General features: G+C 40.7%; 1 protein-coding gene across 1 annotated transcript in view; it reads left to right on the top strand.

Moving 5' to 3' along the window:
- LOC122790625 (amiloride-sensitive sodium channel subunit gamma-like) overlaps positions 1–26,207 on the top strand; it is a 1,193,300-nt gene that overhangs the window by 524,911 nt on the left and 642,182 nt on the right. The window contains exon 5 of the mRNA XM_044058151.1: positions 3,571–3,675. Within this exon, the coding sequence (XP_043914086.1) occupies positions 3,571–3,675 (105 nt within the window). The remainder of the gene's footprint in view (positions 1–3,570; positions 3,676–26,207) is intronic.

The following is a 26,207-nucleotide window of genomic DNA, read 5'->3' as shown; positions in this document are numbered from 1 at the left end:
TCATCCACGTGCAACTAACAACGGGCAAAACTGCAATTCAAATTGTAGCTTGCTACAGATCACCCACCATGTCCCAGGACTCCAGTTCCGCGTTTCTGGAAACATTGGGAAACATAAAGGTCCTACCAAACACCCTAATATTGGGTGATTTCAATTACCCAAACATTAACTGGGAGAACTACTTAAGTACTAACTTCCTTGCCCAACGTTTCCTAGAATTTATAAACTCAAACGTCCTGGTTCAACCGGTCAACGCTTCCACCAGTGGTGACAACATATTGGACCTGGTCATCACCAAAATGGGCGACCAGTGTTCCACACCGGAGGTCAACCCCTTGCTGGTTAGATCTGAGCATAAACAAATCACTTTGGATATCCACATTCCGCCCCCACCCCCGGACAAGAAAACCACTGTGAAAAACTTTTCAAAAGCAAACTTCACGTTACTTAAGACCGAGGTGGAAAGTTTCAAAGCCCCCATGCTGAAGGATAACGCTGTCCAAGCTGCAAAATCCTTTACCAATGCATTCTACGGTCACCTACAAGAATGCATGGATCATGCCATCCGAAGCAAAACCAAGACTCATTCCTCCAAGAAAAGGAAACCATTCTGGTGGACTCCTGCCATAAACAAGCTATACAACAGAAGGAGGAAACTAGTAGAGAAAAGAGTAAAATCCCAAGAATGGAAGATATCCCTGATCAGTATCAGCAAGAAACTACGATCCCTCATAAAATCATCCAAGGCGAGCTTTGAAAGAAAACTTGCCAAGGACTCCAAAGATAACCACAAGGCATTCTTTAGCTATGTCAAGAATCTAAGTGGCAATGCTCAGATCTGCTCAGAGTTAGTGCAGAATAGCACAAAATACACTGAGCCGACCGATATCGCCAACATCCTGGCAGACAGGTTCAGCGGAAACTTCACCCCCCTCTCACCGCCAAAAGGGCCCATAACCATACCAGAAGAATGTAGAGTCCCTGAAATCACAGACACTCAGGTTAAAACAGCCCTCTCCAAAGCCAAAAACACAGCATCAATGGGACCGGTGGTGTCACAGGCTGTGTCCTACACGAGCTCAAAGACGAACTAACCCCTCACCTACTGTTCAAACTCAGCCTCTCCACAGGCTATGTACCCATAGAGCAACGCACAGCAATGGTTATTCTGCTCCACAAAGGTGGAGCCACAACAGACCCCTGGAACTATCACCCTATAAGCCTGACTAGCTTGGTCTGCAAGGCTTGCATCATCATTGAACTCATTAACTGAGACATTGGGAACCTCCAAACACTGGACTCTACCCAGTTAGCTTTGTTAAGGGCAGATCATGCCTCCTAAACCTGGTGGACTTCTTTGAGACAGTTACCAAGGCTACAGACGAGGGAAAGGTGGTACACACAGTCTACATAGAACTCGCTAAGGCCTTTGACACCATTTACCATTCTGGTATTATAGACAAGCTCACTAGCCTGAACATAAACCCCTACGTCACAAGATGGGTTGCCAACTGGCTCATGGCCAGAACCCACATGGTGAGAGTTGCGAGAGCTAGGTCCGACTCTAAACTGGTTACAAGTGGCGTTCCCCAGGGCTCAGTCCTAGGAATCCTCCTGTTCGGCATATACTTCTCAGAGGTACAGGCAAGCACAAGAGGACTATGGCTGACCAAGTTCGCAGACAACTGCAAACTAGGGGCTATAATTTACTCTCCAGCTGACACAGACATCCTCCAAAAGGGTCTCACTGAGACGGATACCTGGTGTCAAAATCATGGCCTCAAGCTAAATGCAAAAAAGTGCATAGTCATCCCCTTTGGAAAAAACAAAGTACCCACAAACTACCACATAGGTGGTAGTCCCCTAAATATGGAAGACGTAATAAGGGATCTGGGGACCCAAGTAGATAGTAATCTCACCTTTGATAATCACATTGCCAAAGTGGTTAGAAAATCCTTCTACATGGCCCACCTAATCACAAAAGGGTTTGCATCCAGAGCAAAAGAGGTAATTCTGCCCCGCTACTCATCACTCATCAGATCCATCATAGAGTACAATGCGCCATTTGGGATGTACCTTACAAAGACACCTGCAACAGCTGGAAAGACCACAGAAGTACCTCACCAAGAGGATCAGTGGCCTCAACCAGATGCCCTATGTAGCTCGACTGAAGAAACTCCAGCTGTACTCGGTTGCATACCGCCTACAAAGAGGTGATCCCTGCCTGACATACAAGGCCATGTCCATCCCAGAATTGACAGACATGCTCCACCTAAAGAAAACCTTATCCCCTCGAGCCACATGATCTAGGGATCTAAACCTCACCACAACAATAAATAGGATGTGCTGGAGGGATAGATTCCTGTCCCACAGACTTCCCATGCTTTGGCACAAGATCCCAATCAACATTAGGCAGAGCTTCTCGCTAACACTCTGCAAAAGAAACCTTGACAAGTGGATGGGAAACAGAAGGTTTAGCCCTGGGATCACTTCAGTGGCTCTGCTGGACAGAGGCACAGGGAACTAATCTAAGGGGGTGGCGAAAGCCAACACATTCTGGCTAGGCTTATAAATTACTTTGGGCAGATAGCCTAGTACCTACCTATGAATGATGATGGTTACTCTTCTTGCTTTTGTTCTGTAAAAGAAAAAATAATGTTACTTCCAGGTATGAAAAAGTAGCTAATGTTTCTGTCAGAAAAGAAGACAGGTAGACAAATAGTCCATCTATCCATCAGCCAGCCAGCTGACAGGAAGAGACAGAGAGGTAGCTGTATAATGGTAATGAGACAGAAACATGTTAACTGCAAACAGAAAAAATATTGATAAATTGTTTATTGTAAGCTAACGTGCCCAAAACTTAGCAGGGTTTGACCTGTTATGCAGATTTAAGTCATTACTCTTCATTTCTAACAGGAGTTTGCACTTTCAGTCTTGCAAACTGGCATAAAATCAAGTTCCTTTCTGACAAATCCTGGGAGGGAATCAAGGACTACTTGGGTGGTTCAGCAGTAGCACAAAATGTAGCTTATCCCTTAACATTCAGAACTCAGTGCTACTACCAAGGAAAGTACTGCTAGCGGTCATGTTAGAAAAGAGGGATTTACGTGCTGAAAAATTATTATCGCACATAGAATTTATCAGTTCCTCACAAATCCATGAAAATACAGAAACTGCACTCCTAGGGAAGGACCTTCAACACCTGGCTAGGAATGCATAGATACAGACCAAGGAAGTACATCTACAAAAAGAGAGTGATCATAAGTAATGCAAAATCAAGGAACTACTGCAGGTTTTTATTGGGCTACCAATGTAGCATCAAGGATAAGTGAACAAATCTGCAGAAACACAAAAAAATATACATAAGAAATAGGGTATTTTATGTAGATTAATGTACTGGAAAACTCTTCTGACCTTAATAGCATTTGGAATGGTTTTGAAAATGGTTTTGAAAAGAAGTATGTCTGAGTGGTCACACAGGAAGGACTCAAGGTTACAAGACTAATAGTTTGCTAAATTTTTAAAAACAGTTCATGATGAGCAATTAGAATGTGTTCTACATTTTTTCAGGTGCACATTAAACGTCTGAAATCCCCATATGGGAGTCACTGTACCGAAGGTGACGGTATAAGGAATTTCTACAAAGATGTCTATGGAGCAGGATATACACGGGAGGTCAGTTATGAAATGTTATTTGTTTTTTAAGTTTTATTTATTGTAAAAGCCACCATTCTATTTTTCACTTCTTCCATTTGTAATATCAGATTATCAGACAAGTTGACCCTGCTGTGTTCTCATTAAGGTGAATTAAACTAATTAACTTCAGTGCATCATGGTCCATGCCAGTCCAGTGATAGATTTGAGTTCAGTTAATGCCCAGCCAGCACCTCAGCCATTTCTTCTAGACTTGCAAGTCATTATGTCTTATCTCCTTTTTTGGCCTCTTCAGACACAGTGCCACCTCTGGCTGTCAGATGTCAGTATCCAGGCATTTAGTCTAACTATTCTAATGAGCTCACCTTCAAGACTAACAGGTTCCTTACTTTCTCCTTGATGAGATGCAAATGAAACATGCATTCAGTCCAAGCATATAGTAAGGATTTTTGGAAATGTACACCAACTTGTACACCAAGGTACATGACCTTCCAGAATGTTGGGCTCCACTCCATATGCATGTTTTAGAAAGCACACCTTTACTATAACGTGAATTCTGCTTAATAGTTCATTCTGTAATTAAAAAAATAAGTTATGGAGCTGAGGTAGTGAGTCCACCTTGAGTAATCTCAGTCATTAAAAGGTGTAAACAGCAAACTACTACTCAATGTACGCCTGCCTACATCCTTGAGTGAGTCATTCTGCCTGATTTGTGGCCTCTGACGACACTTCTACAGCCTTTATATCTGCCTACACAACTGAGTCAATCTGGTTTGAAGCCTCCAATGAACTTCCACTGTGTTCTTTAAAAAGTTATTTTAGATTGTGGTCTATGTTACATCTGATGTACTTGAAAAACATTTCCTTTAGTCCTTTCTCCCTCTTTTATTTTGTGTTTCTTGGATTCCTTATATTTTCATTGATTTGCTCATAATGTAGTAACTTTTGCCCATTCTTGGATTCCTAACATTTTTTCCACTGCTATGTTCATTGATCTACTAAATTCTGCCCACTCCAAATCTGCCCTTCCCCATCTCTGACCTTTCAATGTGCCTCTCTCTCTCTCTTTCTCTTCCATCTTCTTCTAAAACACTATTTTCACTTCCTCTGTAAAATGCAACAACTTTCTATCTCTCCTCTATCTCTTATTTATCGTTCTTCTGTTTGCAGCCATAATCTTCATTCACCCTCTCCCAAGTTCCAAGACTCATCCAGCAGCTTCCTTGTGTCTTCAGGGTGTAAGCTCTGGAAGTGCAGCCACCAAGCAACCATTATCCTACCCCTTTATCTATTGTCAAATCATACCACTGCATGTCCTCTCATCCTTCAAAAAATTCCTTAGCTTTACAAATCCTGAACCTTTTCCAAGTTGATAAGAATCACTGCCAGAATATTTTACTTCTATCTGTGGCATGTAACCAGAGATCCAAGATGTCCTTCTTGAACTGCCACCAGTAGAACTCTTTCCCTGGAACTGATGCTGTGGCACAGTGCACTCCCTGCCAATTTAAATTGCCTAACACAACAGACGTCGCCTCCTCAGCAGCCATCTGCTTTTTGCTCCTCAACCCCTTATGTTTGACCTCCAGCAAGCAGCATCTTAGCCCATCTTCAGAAATCTACAATTCCAATTACTTGATTCCACTGCCTTCATACACTCTTCCCTCCATCTATAGTCATTTCAGATAGCCCACCAACACCTACCCACTATCACTTGGCCTTTGGTTCCCCATTTGCTTAACCAGATATTAAACTCCCCTTTTATCTCATATCTGCTAGTGCTGGCATATGAGTAAGGAAGAGTGAAAAACAGCATACTGATACTCCACCTTCCTCAGAGATTGCCCTAGTTTCCACATCTCAGCTGTACCAGTTCCACACTCTCTTTCTCTCTCTCACACTCTCCTGTATGTCTGCTTGTTTCCAAGCAGATCACTACATGTAGTAACTATTTTGTTCTTACTGATACATTTCATATAGCCCTAACTCAAGGTCTGTAAAGTGCTTATAGTAGCACATTTCCTAACACCTATGGCAATGGCATCACCAGCAGTCTTTCTTCACCTTACTTCCCTATGTCCCATCTGTTATACCTTCAAGTCTCCTTTCAGCTCTGCTCCCACTTCTGTATAATCTCTTGCATCTTCTTCATTACTGCTTTTCTTTAACTCTCTAATAATGATCCCATCTTCTTCCATTTTTCCATCTCCCCAAATTTCATTTCTGTAGACTGTTTTACTCCTCCTGTCCTCCATTCCTAGTCCCTCACCATCTTTTAAACCACCTCATTCTTTCTCAATCCATCCCTAAACATATCCCTCCTCAAGTTTTCCCTGTTTCCCAAACATTTTACCTGTTTTATTTCATGTCCCACTTAACTCTCCTCCACACCACATCATCCTCAATGGTGTTGCCCTAATTCTTGTGACCTTCCTGATGTCTTGCCTGACATACACTCTTTTCATCTCCTCACTTAACTTCTGCCTCCAGCCTTAGCTACTCTTTAATCTTCCACACCTTTATTCAGCTCTTGGTGCTCCTTACAACCTTTGACTACAACATCTGCAGAAATTTGTGTTGAGCCCTAGCCCTGCTCTACTCTACTCTACCTGCCCATTTCATACCACACTTCTTCTCCATCCAGCCTATATTTCCTCTCTTTTACTTTTGCTCTTCACATTTTTCCATTATCATTCCCTATCAAAGTACAACCTTGTATCTAGTTCATCATCATCAACCCCCTTTTTTCCCCTTTTTCTAGATGAGGTTAATGTCCTGTGTCAACTGTCACTCTCTCTCTCTCAATTCAATTCCACTTTCCTACCTTCTTCGACAGTCATAATTGACTGCTGCAGGTCTTTTCTAACACAATCCATCCATCTCTTTGCTGGATGCCCACATTTCATCTTGTCTTCTTTCTGTCTGTTCCAAATCTGAATCAGTTCACCAGGTCACGATGTAACAGACGATCATTCATGGGTTCTGTTTAAGCAGCTTTATTATGTACAAACACAACAGAAATGAAGCAATAACTTTAACTTAGATAAACTTATAAACAAACTGACTCTCTCTCTCATACATGCTCATTCTCTGGCTGCAGTCTCAAAATGGCACTGAAGCTAGTACGTGCTTGCTGTTTATATGTACGTACAGACTTTGGAAATGCTTCTTAAAGGTACAACACACATACATATTCTACATCCTCCCTCTATGAGAAATGAATCGTACTCCATTGACGACATTATTTGACATGCAATAAATACAAAATAGTTCTTAGACATGCAATTATACAGAACTAGATACATATATACAACTATGTCCAGGTTGTTGTGTATTTTACACTAGGTGTGGAGATGCGACCAAATCATGTGACATAGAATTTAGAGTTAGGTTTAGCAACTTGGACTGTCTCTGCTGATAGTTCAACCTTGGTGACATCAGGAACATCATCAGAAGCAGTAATGGAAGTTGAGACATGTTCTGGAACAGGAACTTTGTCTGGATTGCTCTGAGATCTAGAGTCTCTATCACAGGAACAGTGCTGCGATACCGGTTCTGACAAAGGAAGAAGATGTCTCTGATTTCTCCTGTACTCCACACCCTCAGATTCTACAAAATAGGATTTTGGCTCGGTACATAAACCTTTTACTTGACCAATCCGGTCAAAACCTTTCACCGTTTGTATCCTTACTATCTCTCCTTTTTCGATGGATGAAGAGATCTACTCATTTTATCATAACTGGACTTCTGAAAAGAAGGTTTTCTGAGTAGTTGGGCTTGGATTGCTTTGTTATTTTTAGCTTTAGGCCTCAACAAACTGGAACTGATAGGCAAGGTTGTTCTGGTTTGCCTAGATAAAAGTCTTTGAGCAGGTGAGTCAAGTATATCGTCACAGGGTATGTTTCTGAGATTAAGTAAATTCAAAAAGACATCGGTATTGTCACACTTTGACTTCTCTAGTAATTGCTTTGCACTCTGCACTGCACAGTCAGCTAGACCATTTGACTGTGGATAATCAGGACTACTAGTAACATGCACAAAGTCCCATTCTCTTGCAAATTTCTGAAAGAACTGACTGGTAAATTGCATACCATTTTCAGAGATAAGCTTAAGTGGACATCATGGACTGACAAATGACATTTCAACTTGGTAATAACAGTAGTGGACGTTAGGTTAGGCAACAAATCGATCTCAAACCAGTTTGAATAAGAGTCGACCAACACTAAGTAATGTTGACTGTTCCACTCACACATGCCAGTGGCTACTGTTGACCAAGGTAGTTCAGGAACTTGACTTGGATGAAGTGGCTCTTTTTACAGATGTGGTTTAGTACTATTGCATACTGAGCAAGATAAAAGTACTTTGTCAATGTCTTTCAGTAGAAAAGACCAAAATGCTAGTCCTCGTGCCCTTCTTTTGGTAGATTCAAAACCTGGGTGACCACAAACGAAAATTTGAATATATTCACATTGTAAGGAAGCAAGAACAACAACTTTAGGACCTTTGAAAATAATGTCATCTTCCATCAACATATCATCTCTGTAAAGAAAATCAGGTTGTACTTCAGGTGGTACACTGGATTGCTTTGACGGCCATCCTACCTGAATGTAGTGGTTGAGCTTCTGCAAAACAGGATCAGTCTTTGTATGATCTCTCAGCTCATCAAGTCTCATGGTCAAAAAATTAAGCACTTCCATGACATCAAAGTCAAAATTCTTTGCACCAAACTGTTCCGTTGTATTTCTGGGCAATCTGGATAAGGTATCAGCCAGATAAAGAAGTTTGCCTTTCATATAGACCATTTTGAAGTTATACTTTTGTAATTTGAGCATCATTCTTTGTAATCTTGCTGGAGCAGAATGCATGGGCTTCTTTAAAATAGTAACTAGAGATTGATGATCAGTTTTAATCTGGACATCGCGACTATAAATATAATCATGAAACTTTGAACATGCAAACACAATTGCTAAATGTTCTTTCTCGATCTGAGCATATTGCATTTCAGTTTGGGTAAGAGTTCTAGATGCTTAGGCTACTGGTCTGCCCTGTTGAAGAATAACTCCACCAAGACAAAACTTTGAAGTGTCACAGGAAAGAGTAACTGGTGTATTGACATGATAGTATCTTAGTGTAGGTACAGTGGCAATTTTCTGCTTAAGATCATCAAAAGCTCTCTGGTGCTGTTCTAGTCAACATGCAACATTTTTATACGTTAGCTCTCTTAAAGGCACTGCCAATTCACTGAAGTCTGATATGAACTTTCCCAAATAGTTAACCACACCAAAAAAACGCTGTAGAGCTTGAACATTATCTGGTGCTGGAATCTCAAGAATAGCTGCTTGCTTAGATGGGCCTGGTCGTAATCCTGTACTGGCAAATAAATGCCCTACGTATGTGACTTCTGGCAATCTGAATTTGCATTTCAGAGGATTGAGCTTTAACTTTACTTCACGTGCTCTGTCTAAAACTTTCTTCAGGTTTCTGTCATGCTCTGCTTCACCACTGCCTCCAACCCACAAATCATCTACTATTATGGCACAGGGATAACCTGAAAAGATCTGTTCCATTGCACGCTAGAAGACTTCACTTGCAGAATTTATTCCAAATGGTATCCTGAGAAGTCTATATCTTCCAAATGGGGTACTGAATGTAGTCAGCAAAGACTGTAATCAAGCATTACTTGCCAAAATGAACTCTTTGCATCCAAGACAGAAAATACAGTGTCATTCGGTATTAGAGCTGCGACTTCTTCGACTGTTCGCATAGGATGATGAGGTCTCTTTAATGCCTTCAAGTCTCATTGGTCGATGCATATTCTGATTTAATCTGAGCCTTTTTTATGAGTTGCTGCCATAGACGACGCCCATTCAGTTGGTTCTGTAACTGGATTGTTGCACCATGTTGTCCAACTGAGCTTTAACTCTGCTCTGCATGGCTACTGGAATTCTTCTTGCCAGCCTGACCACTGGACTGACCTCTGGGTCTAAGTTCATAGAATACACAACTGGAAGCTTGCCGAGCTTGTCATCAAAAACATCAGCATATTCTGAGAAAATAGTTTCACTGAAGCTGGAATGGTGAACTTCTTTAGTAAATGAAAGCAAGTTCATTCTCAAATGGTCTCTGAGACCCAATAATGACTGCACAGGTCTTCAGACTATGTAAAACAACAACTTGTAACTGTTCCCAGCCAAATAACATGAAAGCACCACTAAGCCTTCTGTTTGAATTTCTTCACCTCCATAGGCAACAAGTTTCACACAGCTAGCTAGATTAAGTTGTTCACCAGCCTTTATTTTGGCAGATGCTTCAGCTGACATAACATTACACTTTTAAACCAGTGTCTACCTTGAGCTCGATGGGTTTACCATGCTGAGCAGCCAAGTGCTCTGCATTATGCAGAATACTCCGCACTGAACAGTTCTGGCTCCTCTACACAGCTTTTGATTGGTTTGTATCAAAGGTATACAACCTAATATACAAACCAATCAAAGAGGTACTCCGCTGCTCCACATTGAACAGTGTTGGCTGTACTACACAGTTTTTGATTGGCTCATATTCTGCAATTACAACCAATCGCCACTGCAGTATACGAACCAATCAAATAACTGTTCCTGAGGACGGGAGCCAATAAGAGCTCCCAAATACATGACCATTTGTATAGGAACAGCACAACTCCGTGCATTTTGGTAAAGTTATTATCGTTCTATAACACCAAGACCAGCTTTTTGACATCACAAGTAATTTCTGTTGGGGTTGGCTGGACAGATAATGGCACGATAGAGCACAGTTGAAAAAATGAGTGGTCTGAGACCTACTGTAGCTGGGGAAGTTTTGGAATGGGAATGGCTTGCGTACAGATGTTAATTTTTAATTGTTACATAAGAATAAGCAGCATAAAATGGGATGATTTTGTGCGAGTTTGCTTTGCAGGATAAGTTTTGGCCTACTTCTTTTGGTAGCTGAAATTATGTCATGTAAGTATTTTATTTTTTGTACAGCTATCAGTAGTGCCCTGCTTTTAGTTGATTTACACACACACACACACACACACACACACACACACACACACACACACACACACACACACACACACACACACACACACACACACACATGCACGTGCACACACACACACACACACACACACACACACACACACACACACACACACACACTCTTAAAAAGGTAATAAATGGATAGTCACAGCAAAACAAAAAATAGTTACCCGCTGTAACATACTCCCCAAACACAAAAACAAAACTGGGCCCCACTTTGATGAATCTTTTCTGCATCCACTAAACAAACAGCAAAATAAGTACTAGATCTAAAGAACTAACACAAATAGGACATGTTGGAGAGACAGATATGTATCTCTGGGAATTCTAATTCTCTGGAATAAGCTATCCATCTATGTGAAATAATGTCCCTGTTCTGTCATTATCTTATTACTTCATTCCTTTGTGAGTTGCCAGAAAACTCAAGGTGACCAACAGTCCCATTTTTTCCAGGACAGTCCCAGTTTGGAAGTATCTGTCCTGGAATCCCAAACATTGTCTTTGGGACACAGAAATGTCCCAGTTTAGCCCACTCAGTCTGAATGGTGACCTGGCTTCCTGGGGTGGCCAGTCCCCCTGCTTTCCCATCCTGAGCAGCTGTGGGGACTTTGTGATTTTTTGGGGATGCCATAGGTTATGGGGTAAGGCTGGAAGTCTTTGCCCTGGCAGGAGCCTTCCAGTCAGTTTCTTCCTCAAGGACTTCTGTCATGGGGGGGATCTGCCTGACCACACTCACCCAGGCAGGGGTTCTCCAGGCCACATGCCCATCTGCCTGGCGCTCCCTTACTGACATCTGTCAGGGCCGACCCCTACAGGCCTCCCCTTTGACCTGGCCAAGAGACCTTCTCCGTCTTTAGCCCCCCATGTTGGGGGGACTCAGCTGCTTCCATGTCTCCTGCAGGCTGCAAATCATGCCCTTGGATCCTCTCAGGGGATCTTCCCTCTGATCCCGTCCACCCCTCTGGAACTCTCCTTGGCTGCTGAGGGGCAGATCCACTCTCATGACGGCTTCAGAGTCCTCCTGCTTTCTCATCCAGAGCAGCTCTGTAGATTTTGAGATTTTTCAAGGATGCCATCGGTTATGGGGTGAAGTTGGATGCCTTCACCATGGTAGGAGCCCTCCAGGCCCCTCTTCTCTCCACCCTGGTGTGAGATGATATGGCAGCCCTATCTCCACTCCCATGGGGGCCGGGAGAATGGGATTGCAGACCTGGCTTCCCATGGTGGCCCTCAAGTGTCCCAGTTTAGGTCCTATAACAAAATGGTCACCTTGAGAAAACTACATATTTTATCAGGAACAGACCACAAATATGAGGCAAATATCTGGGCATTCTGCAGAATTCTGGCCAGCTGAGAGGTGTGTGTGTGTGTGTGTGTGTGTGTGTGTGTGTGTGTGTGTGTGTGTGTGTGTGTGCGTCTCCACGCATATATTTTGCTTGAAATGCCATGGTCAAGGTATGCTTTTTGAGCAGTGTGAAAATAGGGTGTTCCACATTTTGACTGTTTGTCACACATTGCTATGATCTGTGTTCCACACTGGCCTCTTAGCAGGTCGAGACCTATATTACCATGGATCAGGACAGTACAAAACACTTCACCCTTTGCTAATAAATCTACTGAGTTAACCTTTTCACTAATCACTGATACACCATCTATGCAGAAAGTAGACTGCAAGCCTACATGATTGACTTGCTTTCTTAAGTAGCCCTTCTTTGCAACTGAGTGAGGTTTGCTTGACTTGCAAAACGTTTTAAAATGATCCCATTTTTTACACTTGTGACATTGCTGACCAAATGCTAAACACTTTTCTCTTTTGGACTCATGGTTGGCACCATAATTACGACAGCTAACAATGAGGCTAGCGTTGGGTTTTGCTGATTCACCCTTGTGCTGTACTGAACATTTGCCCTGTGCTGAGCATGCTCCTTTAACTGAACTAGTCTTGGAACTTGCTGGAAATCTACTGGGTTTCCCTGATACACCCACAGCTGCTATGTGCTTAGGCCTGTTTTTGCTTGCCACATGTTGCATGCTGTCTACATTTGCTCTGCAGCCTGCTGAAACTGTGCTCTTATCACTAGCCAGCATACTTGTGTGCCTTTCTGTAACTTCATGGATTTGACAAATCACAGTGGCTTTGCACAACATTAAGTCTCTGTCATGAAGCAAAATCTTTCTCACATCAGCACTATTGATACCACACACAAGCCTGTCCTTTATCAACTCATCTTTTAAATCACCAAACATGCAAATTTTAGCTTTGTTTCTCAAGTCAGTAATGTAAGCTGCCACCATTTCTCCTTGCCTCTTTGGTCTCTTGTGTAAAACAAATGCCTCTCTAATGTAACAATGGTCTGGGGGTTGCACATTTCCCTGAATTTATGCTTCAAACACTCAGGGTCTTTTCTTGATTCAGCCTGAATACCAATATGATGTTTTTCTCCTTCTCCTTCATACACTGCTGGTGCATACAGAAATGAACGCTCTCCATCAATGGCCTCTGGCCCAGTTAGGTATAACAAAATGAATGCCCTGGTGCATCTGAGTAAGCTGCTTGTATGAAAATATTGTACTCTTGTCCAAATATTCTCCAGTTACCTGCAATATTCTGATCAAATACAAGTGAACCTGGTCTGTGAAATGCCTCTGCCATATTAACACATCAGCGAAGGCTTTTGCAAGTATGCACAAACACCCACACATACATATATATATGCCAGGAATTTATGCCAGTACTTGTAACTATACCCAATAGCACAATAAGCCTCTGAGTAATTGAACTCTGTAAAATACTTTGGGAAATAAATCTCCCGGGCACCGTAATACTCTTGAAATTATTGTACTGTAAAAGCCACTTATCATCATTGTAAGAAACATATCAAAGTAACTGCACTGTGCGAATGAACTGGGCAGCAGAAGAGGCTCAGTGTAAGAAACATTTTGAAGTAACTGCACATTGAGAATAAACAGTACACAGCACACTGAAACTGGCTGTACTTTGCTAAATAACTCCATACAGTGCAAGAAACACTCTGTAATGGTGGCCCTTCATGAGTAGACAAACCCTGCACAAGAATTTTTTTGAAATGGCTGTATTTTGGCTGCACTTCACAAAATAGTTGCACTTTGCACACAATACACTCTTCAGAATAAATGCACAATAATAAACATACACTGTAAGCACTTTTACACACTTTGCGATACTTCGAATAACTCTAGTCATGCTATGCAGAGCTTTAGTTAATGCGAAATAGTAGTTTATGCCAAAACACTGTAATTTGCCAAAAAAACATGCAGTCACCTTGCTTTATTTATGCTTAACATGCCCTTTCTGCCCTTTAATATATTTATTTTGCCCATTTAATCTCTTTTCTTATGCTTGTTTTACTCTAAACATGCTCGTTATGCAATTCCGAGGATACTCTGAACCTCCTATGGGCTTTTCTGGTAATCATTCTATCAGATATCTTAATTTTGAACATTGTGTTTGATTAATAAACTTTTTATGCTTTCCATTTGCTTAATCAACATTCTGTGCTATTCATTTGCTTAGTAATGCATTTTGTGCCCTTATAATGCTCTGCTTTATCTCTTTTAATAAAATAATCGTTCGTGCAAGTTTTCATTACCTTTAGCTTGTTTCTGGCCCTTTTTTGGTCTTGTTTCTCTTATTTTACCTTCACTGCTAATTCTGCACTTCATATCTCTGAAAAGCAGTTTCTGGAATCCCACTTCTGACACCATGTTGTTAGCCCCATCAGGATGTTACAGACAAACATTCATGGGTTCTGTTCAAGCAGCTTTATTATATACAAAGACATCAGAAGTGAGGCAATAACTTTAACTTTGATAAACTTATAAACAAACTGACTCTCTCTCATACATGCTCACTCTTTGGCTGGGTGCCGACCTTGGAAATGCTTCTTAAAGGTACAACACACATACATAGTCTACAACCATGATCTGTTCTCTTTGACTTTCTCTGCAATTTGAGCTACTTTGGTTTCTGCTCTGATGTCCTTTTTTTCCTTCATCTGCCCCATAATGTGCATTCTATCACATATTTTTGGCACTTCATCTCTATCACCTCTAGCTTCCTCAACCGTTCTGCCTTCACTTTCCAGGTTTCTGCACCATACAGTAGTACTGGTTGCACCACTGTTTTGCATACCTTACTTTTAAGATTCTTTGGCATTCTTCTGTCATGCACTACCACTGACACTCAGTACCAAATGGCTGTAGCCCCTCTGATTCAAGCTTTGACCTCCTCATTCAGATTTCCCTTCTCCTTAACCTACCTTCCCCAGATACTTGAAGCTGTTAACCTGTTCCACTACTTCCCTTCTATTTCAATTCTCACCTTCTTCTAATTCCTCCATTTGCTGCCCATTACAACTTACTTATTTGTACTGTGCTTCATCCCATGTGCCTTCAGTTTTGCATTCCATTCCCCTATCCTTTGCTGAAATTTTTGCTCACTGTGTGCCTGTGATGCCACATCATCTGCATACAGCAACATTGTTGATCTGTCCCCTCTGATTCGTTGCTAATGTAGTTCAGTACCAGTATAAACAGCAGTGGGCTCACAGCTGAACTTTGATGCACACACTCCCACTGGGACCCCCTCTGTGAGTCCAAGCACTGTTCATACAAGAGTCACTGGGTCCTTGAACCTGGCCTACACTAATTCTACCAATGTTTGTGGGATTTCAAACCACCACAGGATTGCCCAAATCATCTTTCTTGGGACCTTGTCATATGGTTTCTCCAAGTCTAGGAATGCCCAGTTGGACACTTTCTTCATCTCTCAACTATCTGTCTCACTGCAAACATCAGATCAGTTGTTGTTGCAACCTGATCTGACTTACAACTGCTCGCTCTGCTTATTTGTTTATCAATAACACTTTCCAGAACTTTTGCGCAGTGTGACATGAGTTTGATTCCTCTGTACTGTTTCTGTGCTGCCCACAGTTATGGATGTCTCCTTTGTTTTTGTACACTGGCACTAGTAAGCTCAATCTCCAGTCATCTGGGATACACCTTTCCCTTCATACTGCTATAAATACTCTCAGGAGCCATTTCTCCCGTACTTCATCCACCATCTTGATAATATCTGCTGTGACCTCATCTGAGCCTGCTGACTTCATTCTTCTTAGTGCTGTTTTTTCTTTTAGGGTGGATTCCTCTTCTTCTTTCACCTTAGGCTTTGTTTGGGACAGTACAGCTTCTGTGAGGCTTTCTTCACTCAGACACTGTTGGAAGTATTCCATCCATCTGCTTCAGATGTCCTGTGAACTGGGGAGCAGATTGTTGCTGGTATCTACCTTACATCTGGTTACTCGTCTGTCTCAAAATGGCACTCCTGCAGCAGCTTTTCCTGTATGGATACATCATGCATTCTTTATCATTATTCAGATGCAACCCTCTTCAGATCCATCACCCAATTCTTCTCATACTCTTCCTGCCCAATGACTCTTTTTTTATTGCTATTTGAGCCTGCCTCCCCAGCACTGTCAGGACCACTACACTGTGATTGTAGAACAAGTACTTCCTCCCAGTAAGCTTTTCCAGTATCACCCCTTCTATAATATTAACTGAGGTATGGGAGATTCAAGGTTGGGGAATTGCTTAAGAGCCCATACACCTGGCAGCTGAACAATATGGCAGTTGTATCTTACAGAAGTATAGCTGACTCAGCCAAATACCTGTGGCAACCCCCTCAGCTCTTCAAGTGAAGAGCAAAAAAAAATAACTTCTAAATAACTTGTAGGATGTTTCCTGCAGCAAAAATAGGTATGTTCCTTCTACTGGCATACCGACCAGGTGGCCAGATGCATGACCCCCACCCTCTGACCACAACCATTCAAGTCCCCTTTCTGTGCCCTGCCCTTAACCTTCCTTCCTCACATTTCAGTAAAAAAAATCATATCTTATTTTTAAACTGCAGCAAACAGTTTATACCCTACCTGTACACTGCACTGCAACACTCATGTTTTAGTTTAATAAAAATAATCCTTCTTTTAAATTGTAGCAAACTGCTTTCTACAAGTGTGCCAGACAATTGCTAGAGTTTACAGGCTGCCTGCATGAAGTGCTACAGTGCTCAGGTTTTAGTTAAAAAAAAGAAGTTGTGTACTCACCATAACATTCCATCTGTGTTGCCCATTTTCATTCTTCCTGAACCAATGGGTTTGGATCCGATCCCTCAGATCCAAAAACTATCCAACTTCTCCCTTACCCACGATGCACCTAATCTTAATTACCCCAGATCCTGTTTGCTGCCTTAGTAGAAAATAAAAGATGGAAATCATCATCATATATATATATATATATATATATATATAAAGTTTATGTAAATAATAACGATATATAGGTCCTCTAAACACTCATTCTTCCAGAAGCCTTAAGGATGGGTATTGGTGGGAGAGGAGTTGAGGAAAAATGAAAATGGACAATAAAGATGGAACGTTATGGGGAGTACATAACTTCTTTATCTGATGTTGTCAATTTTAATTCTGCCCGCAACTGATGGGACAGAGTCCTCAGCTACCCAATTTCCAGAGTGGACTCAAGAAAGGATATTCCTGAGTACCACAGTACCAAACAATCCCCTTACTCTGGAGACCAGATCTAATCTGTAATGAGTAATAAGGGTGTGGCTAGTAGCACAAGTAGCTGCTGCACAAATATCATCCATGGACAGCCTGGATTGAAAAACTGAGGAAGTTACCATGGATCTGGTAGAATGGGCTCGAACAGGTTTTGTCAGAGCAATGCCCAATTTGTTATACATAAAGGAAATGCAATTTGTTATTCAGCTAGACAGAGCAATTTTAGTAACTGGTTTATCCAGTGTTGGTTCTGCATATGAAACACATAAATGGACAGAATTTATCATGTTTTTAGTCCTATGTAAGTAAAAATGCAACTGTCTATGAATATCTAGTAAATGTAACGTATTCTCCTTTGTTAGAAAATTTGGAAAAGAATACTGGCAAATTAGTAGATTGATTTATACTGGATTCTGACACCACCTTTGGAAGAAATAATGGGCTGGTACATAAGTTAACTCTTTCTTTCTGAAATCAAGTATGGAGGTTTTGAGCACAATGCTTGGATCTCAGAAATTCTTCTGGCAGAGGTAATGGCTACTAAGAAAAATGTTTTCCATGAAAAATATTTTGAGTTTGCATGTAGCTGAGGGTTCAAAAGGAGATTGTGTAAGAGACTGCAATACAAGATTTAGGTCCCACGGGGGAGTAGGATCTTTAAAGGGGGGCCTTAAGAGTAGACTGCCTTTCAAACATGCTTTGCTTAATTTATGGGACGCTGCAGAAGAACCATTTATTCAAGCATGACAATTTGAAATCGCTGCTGATTGTATTTTAACAGTAGAAGAACTAGCTCCTTCTTCAAAAAGATGCTCTAGAAATTCCAAGCTCATATTAATGGGGGCTGTGAAAGATTCAGTATTATGTTTTTAAGCCCCCCTCAAAAAAAAATCTCTTCCATTTGCTGGAGTATAGTTTCCTGGTGGAAGGTTTATGGGAGGACAAAAGAATATGATGGACAGGGGAAGACAGCATAGGTTGTCTGGCTATTAATGGAACTGGAGGAACCAGGCAGCAAGCCTGAGATTTACTACGTCTAGATGTATCATGCTTGTTGGGTGAGACAGGAGGTCTGGAGCTGGATCTAGAAACCAAGGTGGTTGAATCAGGTGAGGCCAAAGGAAGGGAAACCAAATTTGTAGAGGCCAATAAGGGGCAATGAGGATGACCTTGCTCTTCAACCTTGCAGCTTTCTGAAGAAATCTGGGAATTAATGGAATGGGAGGCTACGCATAAAGGAGATCAATGGGGCCAATCATGAAGGAGAGCATCCTTCGGGGATTCCCCCTGTGGGGGGATTAAGGCAAAGTGGCTGCTGCATTTGTTGCCCGGGGGGACTCAAACAGCAACACTGGCTCCGTTATTGGAAGATCGTGTTCACACTCTTTTTGTTGAGGGACCATTCATGAGGTAAAAGAATGTACCTGCTCAATTTGTCTGCTATCACATTGGACTTCCCTGGAATGTGCTTTCCTAAAGGAAAGCGGTTAGAAGAGATCACCCACTGCCACACTCTGAGAGCTTCTCGACACAATGGGTAGGATTTGGTGTTTTACTTTGTTGTTTTGCTATTAAAGTTTTATCAGCTGTGTTGATCAGAGTTCCTTTTACTGCACACAGGATTTGGCTCCTCTCCATTTGTTGATGTACCAGATGACCAACATGTTGTCTGACTGTACTGCAATTGTCCCCAATGGGAGAGAATTCCAAAATGCCTGCAATGCTAACAGTACTGCTCTCATCTCTAGGGCATTTATATGGAAATTGGCCTCATCAGGGAACCAGGTGCCTTGGACTGTCTTCTCCAGATAATGCCTCCCCACCCTAGCTGGGAAGTGTCTGTGGTCACTATGGCCTTGAATTGAGAGGGAATAAACAGACAACCTTGTAGAACCCAATCTGAATGAATCTGCTACTTTAGCTCCCTCTTGGCAAATGTGAGTGCTTCTTATCTTTTAAGATATAGGTTGATAAAGAATTGACCACTGAGCAGCTAACATCCATTGAAGAATTCTCATATAAAACCTGGCAAGTGGTAGTAATGTTATTGCTGCTGTCACTGATCCCAGATCCTGAAGGACCAGGTGGGCTGAAATTGAGGTGCTGCAGATTATCTTTTTGACTTGGAATCTTATGCTGTCAACTCTCAGTAATGGAAGGGAAGCAATGGTTGTTTTTGTATTGAGAATTGCTCCTATAAACTATACATTCTGGTTGGTTGCAGATGAGATTTGTCATAGTTTATGGTTATCTCCAGAAGAAAGCAAGTCTGGAGAACCTGGTCCTTTGCACATATGAATTGAAGCCTGGCCAGAGTGGTAATGAGCTAGTCATCTAGATAGGGAGACACTCAGAATCCTTGCAATCTCAGGTGTTTTGTTGGACTGTGCCACTTAATTGTAGCTATATAAATGTTGGGTTTTATTGAGCTTTTATAGTCTGAAGAATCCGTGTTATGGTACTGTGAAAGCACTTACTACAATAATGTGTCTGTGGATCTATTTATTTGGCTTCGTTTTGGTCTCCCCTTTGATATATTTTATATTTTATTATTTGGAATTATAATGGCATAAATAAAGACATACAAGAATATGTCTAGCTGACAAAGCCTTCTGCCAAAATAAAGCCAGTATATTTTGCTTAATTGTTAAATGAGTTAGAATACTGTTCTTTTTATTGTTTCTTCATGCTCTTTTTCACGCATTATACTTTATATCTAGATTTAAATTTCAAGAACTGCAAAAGAACAGCAGTGCAATTATTTACTCAAGTATTGTATATCCAAATTCTGTATACAAAAATACCTTTACTCATTTCATTTTGACAATAAGATAACATAGTCACCTGAAAACTGCTTATCCCATCTGTTTTGTGTCAGTGTCTGAGTAAACTAAATACTGCCCTTTGAAGCCAGATGATAAAAGGTTGTTGTTATTTTGTCTATGCAAGGCATTTGGCTCCATGTTTCAGTAATGATACTACAATGCAGCATAGGGAAAGAATACTTTCTTGCTGTCTTGAGGCACATTTGTTACATGAGGCATTATGCAAGGACCCTTCTGCGTGTTCTGGTGGCAGTAGTGCAGGTGTGTACTAAAGATCTTGTGGTACTTGTTCAAGGAAGGAAAGTTATGTACTTACTATAATGATAGATCCATGTTATCTGTTTTACATCTGGTTCAAATGTGGGTTGTCGGATCCAATGGGATACAAACACAGCACCAACTAGGAAAATCTTGCTTCAAGGCTCCTCCCCTACCCATAATTCCATGTGCCCCACCTAATCACCTCAAATAGTTTGTCCTGCTTAGAAACCCTAATGACTATCACAAGCAATAAAGTTAATAATAGATTTGTGAGATGCTAAGGATGTGGAGGAGTTGTTTTGCTCAGGGATTTTTAGAGGTGGCAAGGGTGGCATGGTCTGCAGCATGAGGAATATCATAGTAGAATACAGGATATAGAGATGGAAGTGGACTTGATAGAGAGGTGAGAAAAGACAGTGTTTTAATTGGGAAGAGTGGACAACAGGATGTTAGAAAATCATCCTGTAACCATATAGAAGGTACATTTTAAGCAAATTTAAGATATGCCTATTTAATCCTAACCTGGTCCTCAGGAATACAAATTACAATTTGAAGGGGGTTGGTGGGTGGGATGTTGAAGCAGATGATAAACAGACAACATGGCGCTATCTTTATGGTAAGTACATAACTTTCGTAACTAGTGTTGTCTATTTTTGTCCAATTCAACTGTGGGACAGATTCCCAAACCCTAAGGACTGGGTGGACTCAAGGAAGATTATCATGAGAATGGTGGAGCCAAAGGATGAATGAGACCAGGACTGTTCATCCAATTTGCAGTGAGAAATAAAGGTGTGAACTGTAGACCAAGTAGCTGCTGTGCAGATGTCACCAATAGGAAGTTGGCTTGCAAATACTGTACACACAGCCAACGCTCTGGCTGAATGTGCTTTTGGTTTAGATTGCAATACCAAGCCTTTTATTTTTTTTTTAATATACAAAGAAGACACAGTCTGAAAGCCATCTGGACAATGTAACTTTGGAAACTGACCTCCCCATTTTCTGTTTTGAGAAAACAACAAACAACTGGCCTGATTTCTTGAATGGTCTTGTCCTGTGAAGGTAGAATCGCAATTGACGATGCACGTCTATCATATGTATGGACGGCGCAGTGGTGCAGCGGTAGCTTTGTCACCTTATTTCATTTAGGAAACGGCCACAATGTCTTAAAATGTTTTTATGTGTTTAAAAGGATTAATGGTTTACTAATTTTAAAGCAATATTACTTATTACAATGGATTTTTAAACCATTTTTGTTTGCCATGTTTTTGAGAAAAAAAAATAGTTCCAAGAGTCAAGTTAAAATACAAACATGCATTTTGAGATGCTGTAAAAACTGCACCTTTTATACCTTTTCTACCTGAATTTGTATAATTGTATCATATTTAGAGATTAATAAATTAGCTTTTTTATCTTTCATCTTTCTTTTCTAACTCCGTGAGAAATAAGGCACTGCTGTCTTTTGCATTAACTAGACATTTTGGCATTCTGGTAATAAATTACATCTAGTCCCCTGAATTTCAATACCTTAATATTCTAAGTTTTACAAATCAAGTTGTTTCATCAGTATACAACATGTCAGCAAACCCAGATCTCCATTTAACTCTCATACACAGAGGTTTATCAGCCCCTGTATCACTATATTCTCGTTCCCAAATTCCAAAATGCATGTATTACAGCAGAAATGAAGGTTCTGCACTCTATTAATGTGCTTAATGACATAATACCTCAAACATGTATTAAGAAATGGTTGGATTTTAGTTTGGTTTAGTATGTCATGGTATCTTACAGAACACTTCAGTGTATGGTGATATAGGCTGTAGGTAGACTTTGCAGATTCAATCACTTTCATTTAATTTATAATTGCCACATGAGCAATTTCAATTTATATATATATATATACATGTATTTAAAATAGATTTATATTTATTAAAGGACCACTATAACAAGACATATAAGTCATTTGTCACAATTTCTTGTGTATTGTTAAAGCTGAAGGATTCGTAAGACGTGAACTCACTCACTGGTTAAAAAAAAGTTTTAACTACCGAAAAAAGAGGCGGTCAAGGCTCTGATTTTAGAATATAAGAGTAGTAAGACAAGGTGGAAAAAGAATGGGTGAAAGATTTGTGAGATGCTAAGGATGTGGAGGAGTTGTTTTGCTCAGGGATTTTTAGAGGTGGCAAGGGTGGTATGAGGCAGCATGAGGGATGTCATAGTAGAATATAGGATATAGAGATGGAAGTGGACTTGATAGAGAGGTGAGAAAAGACAGTGTTTTAATTGGGAAGAGTGGACAACAAGATGTGGTAGAAAACATAGTGAGGACAAATGCAGAGGACTTAATGGCAAGGGTAGAGGTTATCAGAGGTGTGTAGAGAAGTGGAGTGACACAGAATAAGAAGAATGGAGGCAGTGAGAGATGCAGCCATGAATGGAAGGGCAAGAAAAAGGAAGACAGAGAGAAATGGCAGATGCAAAAAAATCAATGGAAGTGATGAAGGGGAGACAGAGCCAAGGAGGAAACAACTGCATATCTTTACTCAGACAAGGTTACTTTTGTTGGGTAAACTTTTGTTTAATATTACTTCATTCTCTTTTTTTTTTTTTTCAAAATAACATTGACTTTTGTGGCGGGAAACAGTGGTGCACTGTTACATATATTTTTTTACTTTTTGTCAATGTAGTGTAACCACAGAGTTGGTACATATAAGGTAGGAATATGGTGTGGGGGCAATATCTCCATGGGGGGTGCAAGTAACGTTTTTCTTTCTTATGTCTTTTCTAGTTAAGCTTTTCAACATTCAAGAAATCAGTGAATTATGACTGTCTGTAGTTCACTAGAGGAAAAGAAAGCAACATCACACCATGGTGCAAGAGACAGCAAGAAACCGAGGCAGGAGAGAGGAGAGATACCATAGAAAGAACAAGGGAGGGACAAGGAGGAAGGATACAGCACAGGAAGGGAGACAACCACCACAGATAAGAGAGAATGGTTAAAAGTGGTGGAAGAATAAGTTTTTAGGTAAACAGTAGGCAGTCAGTCTGTAGACTATTACATGCCTAGCCAATGGCCAGGCAGTAAACAAAGGTTAGAATCAAACAATGTACCTTGTGTTCATGAGGTAAACACCCTAACCATAATGCCAACCCCAACCCATCCCCCACCCTACATATGCATAGAGCTGAACGTTACAAATATGAGGGGTAATGGCATGGTGCACGAAGTGAAAGAAATGGACAGGTAATGTGGGGGGGGGGTGGAGAAAATTGATGATTTGAGATTCAGCCACAAAAGCAAATAAGTGAAGCAAGTCAGTGAAGTGGGATGAGAAATCAGTCAAACTGTTCCTGAGGTCAGCAACATACCACTCAACTGTCTAGATTTTTGTAGAATGTCCAGATTTTTGCCTCAGAATTTTTGTCTGTTCCTCATAAAATTTGTGGTTTTCTAGCAAATCACTGGTATGATCTGAGGAGCTAAATCACAAAATAATTACATATATTTGAGTTTCAGATGTCATACCCTTCAGAAAATTCATACTAATGCAAGACCTACTTATTATCTTTCTAAGTTTATAAGAGCAATATTTAAAAATTGTCCTTATTTTGGGGCCTTTGTCCCACTTCTATTTACAGCTGTGTCCATATTTCTTGCTCTGAGGTTGAGAGGTATGACAAATGTGTCAGAGCCATCACCGTCAGCCAGAGACATTTCAAATTGTGACATACATGTTGCATCCCGCTCCCCCATGTAGTGACTCTGGATATATCTAAGCAAGGCAAGAAGCAGTTATGCAGTGTAAGTGTGCAGAATATCCCCAATCCAAGGTAGACACAAATACTACAGTGGCTTTTCATCTGTCCTTCATTTTGCAGAATGTTCTGGTTTTCTGTCATATTTGTATACTGTTGATTTATGCTCCTTATTATTCAGAAAATGCATGTTGTTGCAATGCCTGTTGCTCTGTGTTTAAATAGCAATGCTTTAATGACCATCAGGTAAGCTTGTCTAAGATAGTAAGATGCAAGTAAGCTTTAACAAGCATACTGTTAAAGAATTACCAACACTGAAAGCCTTTTTACTGTTGCCATGCAGAGAATATTTACATAACTAGATAATGTATAAGCCTTAGGTACTGAAATGCATATGACAGTATTTGTAATAAAGGACAGGATTACAGTATTTTCAGAAGCTCATTACATTTGTTGAAGACTTGCAGTCATCTTTGCAGGCTTTACTCGTAAACTAAACAGAATGCCAATCTATCATGTGTGGTCCATAACCTGTGCAGTAATCCTTTAAGCAATTTATCTTGAGCTTGTTTCTCATTAGCCATGGTGGTGCAGTGGTAGCATTGTCGCCTCACAGCAAGAGGTTCTCCTGTTCGATTCTCGGCTGGAGTGCCTTGTGTGTGGAGTCTACATGTCCCCCCCGTGGTCGAGTGGCGTTCAAAAGACATGCGTGAATGGGCGCACCTTCGTTGAAGGTTGGGCGTCGAGCTGGCACCTCGGCACCATCAAAAAAAATCTACTGCCAATCATTAGCGGACTGGAGTTCCGCTGTGGCGACCCCTAACCAGGAAAAGCCAAAAGAATCTTGACTTTGTTTCTTGTCTGCTGTTCATTTTTTTACTTTGATCATGTTTTCCCCATGAAACAAGTAGATAGTTGTTGTCAGGCAGCAGGTCTTTTTTGTATAAGAAACATTTTTACAAGTGGGGGTATCACAGAGATTGCTACGTTTAGCATGTTACTTGGTACTATTTAAAAGCTGAATATAAATTATAATTAGAACTACAGTGCAAGAAGAAGTGGTTAGAGTTGAGTGCTGCTTTTTTTTCATACTTGATTTTGACTGGCATTCCAGTAATGTATTTAAAAAGTAACTTATTTTTTCATGCCTCACAGTCTTTTTGTTTCCATCTAGATATTAAGTAAGCTGTCATGTAGCCAATGCATTGAAATATTTTTTTTCTTCTACACTTCATTTTGTCTTGATTGGACTCTCATAATGATGGTTTGGCATGCAGGGCAACGTATTTAATTAAAGTCCCAGTTTTTATGGTTTTGAGCATAGCTCCACCCCTTTCTAGTTGGCCACACCCCTTCCCATTTGTCCCACCCATTCAACTGTCTCCTGCAGCCCCCCTTTGATTTGAAGTCACAAGCTGCCACTCCCCGCCCTCCGCTGAAAATTGCCTTTGTTCTAAGTTGGACTTTCCCGGTAAACAAATGTTAAATAAAAAATAAAAAATGTAACATGTATTTACATTTTATTAGAAAATTTTGGGAAGAAAACTGTTAAATGCATAGAATGGTTCAAGGAAGATTAGTATGCCACCTTTGGTAGGAAAGAATCATTAGTTTTTAAAGAAACTCTAGCCATGCGAAAGTCCAGATAGGGTAGTTTAGAAGAAAGGGCTTGTAATTCAGAAATCCTTCTAGCTGAAGTTACTGCTACTAGAAAGACAGCTTTCCATGTGAGAATTCTGATGTCTACTGATACTTCAGGTTCAAAGGGCAATTGAGTTAATGGCTGTAACATAATGGTAATGTCCCAAGGAGGCACTGGGTCTCTAAAAGGTGGCCTAAGAAGAAAGGTTCCCTTTAAGAAGGCTTTTGATATTTTTAAGGAGGCTATGGAGGAATTATCCATATCTACATGGAAAATGGAAATGGCTGCTAACTGAACCTTGATCGTGTAATAGCTGGAACCAGGTTGAAATAACTCTGAAAGAAACTGTAGAATAGTAGGAATTGGAACTGAGAATGGGTCCAGACCTTTAGAAATTGTCCAG

Source organism: Protopterus annectens, chromosome 16.part0 (assembly GCF_019279795.1).
Source record: "Protopterus annectens isolate FY-2018-M chromosome 16.part0, PAN1.0, whole genome shotgun sequence".
NCBI lineage: Eukaryota > Metazoa > Chordata > Ceratodontiformes > Protopteridae > Protopterus > Protopterus annectens.
Note: the sequence above shows the minus strand (reverse complement) of the source record. Positions and strands in the feature narration are given on the sequence as shown.